Raw genomic sequence first — 6,370 nt, 5'->3', positions numbered from 1 at the left:
TCACAGCTCCTCACTTTTTATATGAATAAATCAGGTAATCAGTCTTTGTTACCGTTGGACACACTATGGCAACAAAGTAAATACTAACGACTGTATATAAACGTAAACGACTTCTATATCTTCTTCCCCTCCTCCTGTGCGAGAATACCGAAATATATATACATATAAATAAATGTATAATCATCATTGTGATGTTTTTATGTAAGGTAAGACATTTTAGTGAGACTTGATGTTTTATACTTAAAATAACTAAATAACTGTAAATAAAAATATAATAAAGATACAACCAAATATATCGAATTTGAATTAAGAAAATGTTGTTTTTTCCGGAAAATGCTTACATAGCTGTTCATCTTTTCTGCATTGTTTATAGTCTGTGAAAGGCTCCTATCTGCTGATATTTATCATCAAATCGATAAATCGCTCGGGCTCTTGCTCAGACAATAACTGTGAGTGGCCCGAACCCAGTAAAACAACAACCAGAGCCCCTGTCAGGTTGATATTCACAGATAGAAACACAAGGAGCTTCTTGGTTTGTCACCACATCGCTGAAGTTGTTTTCAACCTCGTTTTCACTTCAGGTTCCTGTGCCTGCAGCACAAACTGATGGGACACGTCCACAGACAGCCAGAGCCAGTCCTCCCTGCCACTTCATGCCGCTATGCCCACAGGCAGAGACATTACCAAACAAGCTGGCAGCCGAGCCCTCGTTCATACCGGCCTATCGGCATCTGTTACTTTTGGCATGTCAGGGACACAGAGACAGAGAGTGTACGGCCTCTGTAATTGGAGGAAAACACTGCAGAGAAATGCAGACCGCAGAGGTCCATGGTGTACGTCTGCGTGTGTGAGAGACAGGAGACATCTCGCTGTGAGAGATCTGTGGTGAACTCAACTCCTTGGAAGCAAAAGACCAACTGAGTTGTCACTCTATGAAAAAGTATAAAAGAGTAAATAACCTAAACCCAACTTCAAATCTGTTTTGGACAAAAGGTGCCTGGTCTCACAGTGAATTGTTTGACATTTAAATAAATGTTTGGCCTCATATGGTCTTATTAAGTACCTTACTGTAAGTCTGTGAAGATTTGACTAATGCTTGATATTTAGGACAATACTTCAAAATGTATGGCTATCTATTTATCTATCCATGTATATATTTATCTATCTGTCATAAGTACTTCAGATATGTCTGTCAGTTTAGACGTTAGAAAGTTTGTAATGAAATGTTTTAAGACAACAGTGATATCACAGGCCTTCAGTAAAATCCAGTCTGGAGCCTTGATTTGACTGTGAGCACACCCTAGTGGATATTACAACCTTATGCACTAAGATGCAAGTTCATAAGGTTCAGCAAGAAGAACAATCATTGTTATGATTTATCTTCTTAATGTGCCTCCAATGGAATAGAGAGCTGTGTGTGTGCAGTGTATCTTTGAGGATTTCAGCTGAAGAACAGTCAAATATTTACTAATTTTTATGCATCTGTACTTTACTTTGTTACTTTTCACCTTTACTCAACCACAAATCAGCAGATATCTGCAATTTCATTGCAACTTTGCAAAGCATTGTTATATGCTCACAATGTTTTTATACAACCAACAATAACAAGGGAGGAACTGTGTTCTAGATACAGTAACAGATACACACTATCCATTTAAAACAGTCTGTAATACTGTTTTACAAAATATACAGTAGGCGGTTAATTTGACCATTACATTAGGGAATAGGCTTCACTTTGCATGTACTATTTTATTAGTACTTAATGTCTTTGACTATTATAGAAAAAGTATTGTTAACCTGAGTACATCTTTGTGTATTTATTTTACTTAAGTAATGTGTTTGAGTACTTCATCAACTGGAAATGTACTTTAAACTATGGCGCACTTCCTGATTTTAGACAATTCTAGTTTAAATTATTTTCTTGAGTGGACATGCTTACATTTCAGACCATAGTGTTTGTATTCTTTAATTCATGACTTATGATTTATTAATTTGTATGTATTTTCACTTCAGTGTATTTTTTTGTGAAGCACTTAATAAACTTGTTTTGCAAAATTCTATACGAATAACTATCATTATTAGTATAGATTTTTAGTAGTAGTGAGATGTGAAATTTTGGAATGCTCCTTCAATGAAGACATCTGTTAAATCCCAGGAATGCAAGACAGTACACAAACAGTGTTCTTCCTTTTTTTTTTTAATAAAGGCATCATCATTTTTTATATTTTGGTGGTATAGAATTCAAGTCTTTATAGATTTGGTTCACAGATGAATCACATACTTAACTGAACAAACTTCCCTAGATCAGAAAACTCTTTAAAGTGGCTTAAATAAAAGGTAAAGTACAAAAATAAGTGGGTGTATCACAAAAACATGTTTTTAGGATGAGGAAAGATACAGTGGCACAGCATGTTTCTTGTAGAAAAAATAAAATAAAAAAGTTCCTCCTTTTGTTTTGCAGCTGACAGCTGATTAGAAAACGATATACATTCACTGGCTTTCTTCATCCCTCTGGCAGAAGGCACTAAAGAGCAGACCTGGATCAACTAGTACTTGCACTTATGGCTTTTTTTTTCTTTGTTTTTTCCAATGGTTGGTGTATGTCCCACAATGCAGTTCCAGAAACTGAAGACAGTCATGTGTAATAGTCCTGATGTGGGTTCAGACAAACACTATCTAAATGACTGCAACTGCTAACTGATCCACGTTTGCAAAGGATTTCAGGCTTCGTAAAAACCAGCAGTTAGTGCCCTGAAAACATACCAAACACACATCACCAGGTACTGTTCAGTTCAACTGCCAGGTTCGAACTTCAGAGTCTGACTGAGGAGAACTGAGCCGGTCCTTGACCCTGCTTTGTAACATTGGGATGAAAAGGCGCCTCTACAGCACCAGTCCCGCGTCTTTAGCCATGCTGTAGAAGATTCCTTTCTGAGACAGCAGGTTTGCGGGAGTGTCAAACTCTGCGACCTGTCCCTTGTCCAACACCAACACTCTGCAGGGAGAGACAGGAGAGGATGAAGAACAATGCTGACATGGCATAATTAATCTTCATGCACAACAAGAGGGAACATAGATTATTTTGTTTATGTGTGGATGCAATTTTCATGAAATTTGGCATGTTTGTATAAGGCTGCACAGGGTTTATGATGATCATCACTTCAAATGCATTTTCATACAGCTTACATTTATATACCACACACACACCCACACTCTAAAAATAACTGTTCTGTCTGCAGTTAAGGTTTTAGTAAAGTCAAAGTTTATTTAGTTTTATTTCAAATGTATTATTTCATTCTCTCTGTCAATCTGCTGCTTTAACGAGTGAATTTCCACAACATGGGTTCAATAAAAGTTAACCTTATCAATCTTATTATTATACATATATGTATAGTATATCATAATTATAATAATAATAAGTTTATAATATTATTATTATAAATTGTAATATATATATTATAATACTGCTGAAAACAGGGTTGAGGTGACAGCACTGATATGGGGGCCCACTTGTCACAGTGAAACATCTCATAAACTTTCTAATATAGCTGTTTGACGTGATGCAAGATGTTGATCACATGATTATTTTATTACAAGGTCAAGACACAGATTGAATCTCTCTGTGTAAACACCACTTTCCATTAAAGAAATCCTGTTAAAATCTTTCACCACTAGTAGAACTTTGGAGCAGTTTGTCTGGCGATGATGAGGAGGAACCTTTCACCGCTGGTTGTCAAGTTGTGACTGAATCATTGTTTGTAAGAGTTACAGTGTTTCCACATCCAGACCAGAACACTTTCATATTTTCAAACTAAATCAAGGCCAGCAGTGAAAGCTGAACTCTGTGCATGTATCAATATACTGTACATATCTAACCTTGTGTAATCCATGATTGTGTTGAGCCTGTGTGCGATGGTAAAGACGGTGCAGTCTTCGAACTGAGTCCTTATGGTGGACTGAATCAGATCATCCGTCTCCAGGTCGATAGCAGCTGTAGCCTCATCCAGGATGAGGATCCTCGTCTTCCTCAGGAGAGCCCGAGCCAAACACACCAGCTGCCTCTGGCCCACACTGCACATACAACACAACACATGAATCACAGCACGACCAACGACTTTCACAGTGCAGAGGTTTGTTAAGTGTCTAAAACAGTTCATTCAGACACGTATACTGTGTCTCTCTTCTACCGAGCCTACCTGAGATTCTCTCCTCCCTCTGCACACTCCAGCTCCAGCTTTGCCGGCGCGTTGCTGACAAACTTGTCAAGGTGAGAATGCTCCAGAGCTTTCCACACCGCTTCATCAGTGCACTTGTCGAAGGGGTCAAGGTTCATCCTCAGGCTGCCAGAGAACAGAACAGGCTCCTGTGGCAGAAAGAATCTCAGAGGTTAGACAGAAAAAAACCCTGACCAGAGATATACTGTTTATGAGCAAGAGGAACCAGGAGTATTCAGGTTTTTAAAGGGCAGTTCTTTTCATAATGAATAAATCTGTTTGATTAGCTGTTGATAGTATTTTTGCTTTTATTGTAGCTTTTTTTGCTCATTGGACTGCTTATATTAGCTTAGCATAAAGACTAAAACACTTCTATCAGGACCTTTAAAGCTAGCTAGATTAGCAATCTGTCGCAAATTAAAAGTGATCATGATTTGGCTGGAAAACTGTTAACTTTCAGTCAAACCACAACTTCTAGTTTGAACATTTTGTGCAAATTGAATAAACAAGATTGTTTATTATTGATTGTTTATCCAATTTGAAGCTGAAGGGTGGATTTCCTTATGTTCAGACTGAACCAAATTAGGCGTTTTCACTTTTTAATGCTAAGTAGAGCAATGGCCTGCCCTGCAACCTCATACTTAATGTTGATGTTCAGAAGGAAAATGAATTTAAGTAAAGTATTTCACAAATGTCTTGAGCTCTTTCTTTTAAGATGGATACAATGTATTGTGTGTGTGTGTGTGTGTCTGTGTTTGTGTGTGTGTGTACCTGTGGAATGATGGTGAGTTTGGACCTCAGGTCATGCAGACCTATTTCAGAGATCTTCACGTCGTCGATGGTAATCTCTCCTCCTGCAGCTTCCAGTATTCTGAAGAGGCAGAGCGTCATGGAAGACTTGCCGGCTCCTGTACGACCCACAATGCCAATCTGTAGAAAAATGTGGAAGCAAGACCAACGCAGAACCTCATTATAGTGTGAATGGAACCATGGTCATGTATGTGTGACTGCAACAAGTAAACAAGTCTATGTATTTACTGATCAACTCGTCAGACCCTTCCCACCTTCTCTCCCCCCTTGACGCTGAGCGTCAGGTTCTTCAGGACGAGGTCCAGTCCCTCTCTGTACCGAACGCTGTAGTCCTGGAAATGCACGTTCCCTTCCCTGGGCCAGTCAGGGGGGGGCTTCTTGTCCTCTATCTCCCAGGGGGCCTGTGAACAAAGATGCAGGGTTTCTGACCAGAAAAACATTCTGAACAACTCATGAATTTACCGGGTTGATTTGTTTATCACCTTTAAAAACTTGAGCTGGACCTCTTAGTGTGCACAGTCTCTCACAGCTGCCAAACTTTGTATTTCACCTCTGAGACAAACTGGATGATCCAAATAAAGGTGTTCTCTAACAGCTCTACCAGCCAGGAGGGCAGTTTCTGTGATTGAAGGTGAATGAGTACAGTGTGTACAGTACAAACACCCTGTCTGTCTTATGTAACCCTGGCCCGTGTTAGCATCAGGTAATCCAACGTTTCTGGATCTAGTTAAGAGTTTATAGGTCCTGTGTTGTGTAATTACATGACTTGGCAGCAATAAAGAGTGTTTTTAGAATGTGAGTAAATTCCTACTTTTTTACAGCAAATCCAATGCTTTACTTTTCAAATCAAACACACTCAGAGTACAACTTAAGCTCTGCAGAGGATTAGGGACAGATTTACCCATTCTTTACGCACACACACACCATAACATACCTCTGTCTTGGTTTCAGAGTACTCCTTCACTCTCTCAACCGCTACTATGTTGTTTTCCAGATCGGAAGTCATTCTCACCATCCAGTTCAGAGACATGGTCACCTACAACAGAAGGACAGGCTTTAAGTCAGGGGCAGTAGAATGCTGTTTCCAAAACTACAAAAGACATTACAATTGAAATTAAATGTTTTTATCCATATATTGAAAGAGATGCAACTCCTCAACACTATGCATTGTAATTGAGAGTGTGAAAAGACACCGGCTTAATAAAAGTAATGGACAACGCTCGTGGTTTTTCTGGCCCATTTGTAGGGAGCAGTGCAAGCTGTTGACACAATACTGACGTAAAATAACTACAAAATATAACAACACTTATTTACACATCCAGAGGGACCATATTGATTTAGAGTCA

The 6,370-nt window shown here is 38.9% G+C and overlaps 1 protein-coding gene across 3 annotated transcripts in view; it reads right to left on the bottom strand.

Annotated features, from left to right (window-relative positions):
* Positions 1-2,177: 2,177 nt before the first annotated feature.
* The window catches only part of abcc3 (ATP-binding cassette, sub-family C (CFTR/MRP), member 3), a 41,587-nt gene continuing 37,394 nt past the window's right edge, over positions 2,178-6,370 (bottom strand). For all 3 annotated transcript variants that reach the window (XM_062413803.1, XM_062413804.1, XM_062413806.1), the window contains 6 exons: positions 5,959-6,060; positions 5,279-5,425; positions 4,986-5,144; positions 4,197-4,363; positions 3,877-4,071; positions 2,178-2,995 (listed from right to left, as the gene is read on the bottom strand). In XM_062413803.1, the coding sequence (XP_062269787.1) occupies positions 2,884-2,995; positions 3,877-4,071; positions 4,197-4,363; positions 4,986-5,144; positions 5,279-5,425; positions 5,959-6,060 (882 nt within the window). In that variant the 3' untranslated portion in view covers positions 2,178-2,883. The remainder of the gene's footprint in view (positions 2,996-3,876; positions 4,072-4,196; positions 4,364-4,985; positions 5,145-5,278; positions 5,426-5,958; positions 6,061-6,370) is intronic.

The sequence above is a fragment of the Platichthys flesus genome, chromosome 20, assembly GCF_949316205.1.
Source record: "Platichthys flesus chromosome 20, fPlaFle2.1, whole genome shotgun sequence".
NCBI lineage: Eukaryota > Metazoa > Chordata > Actinopteri > Pleuronectiformes > Pleuronectidae > Platichthys > Platichthys flesus.
The sequence above is the reverse complement of the archived record's forward strand: the minus strand, read 5'-3'. Positions and strand labels throughout refer to the sequence as shown.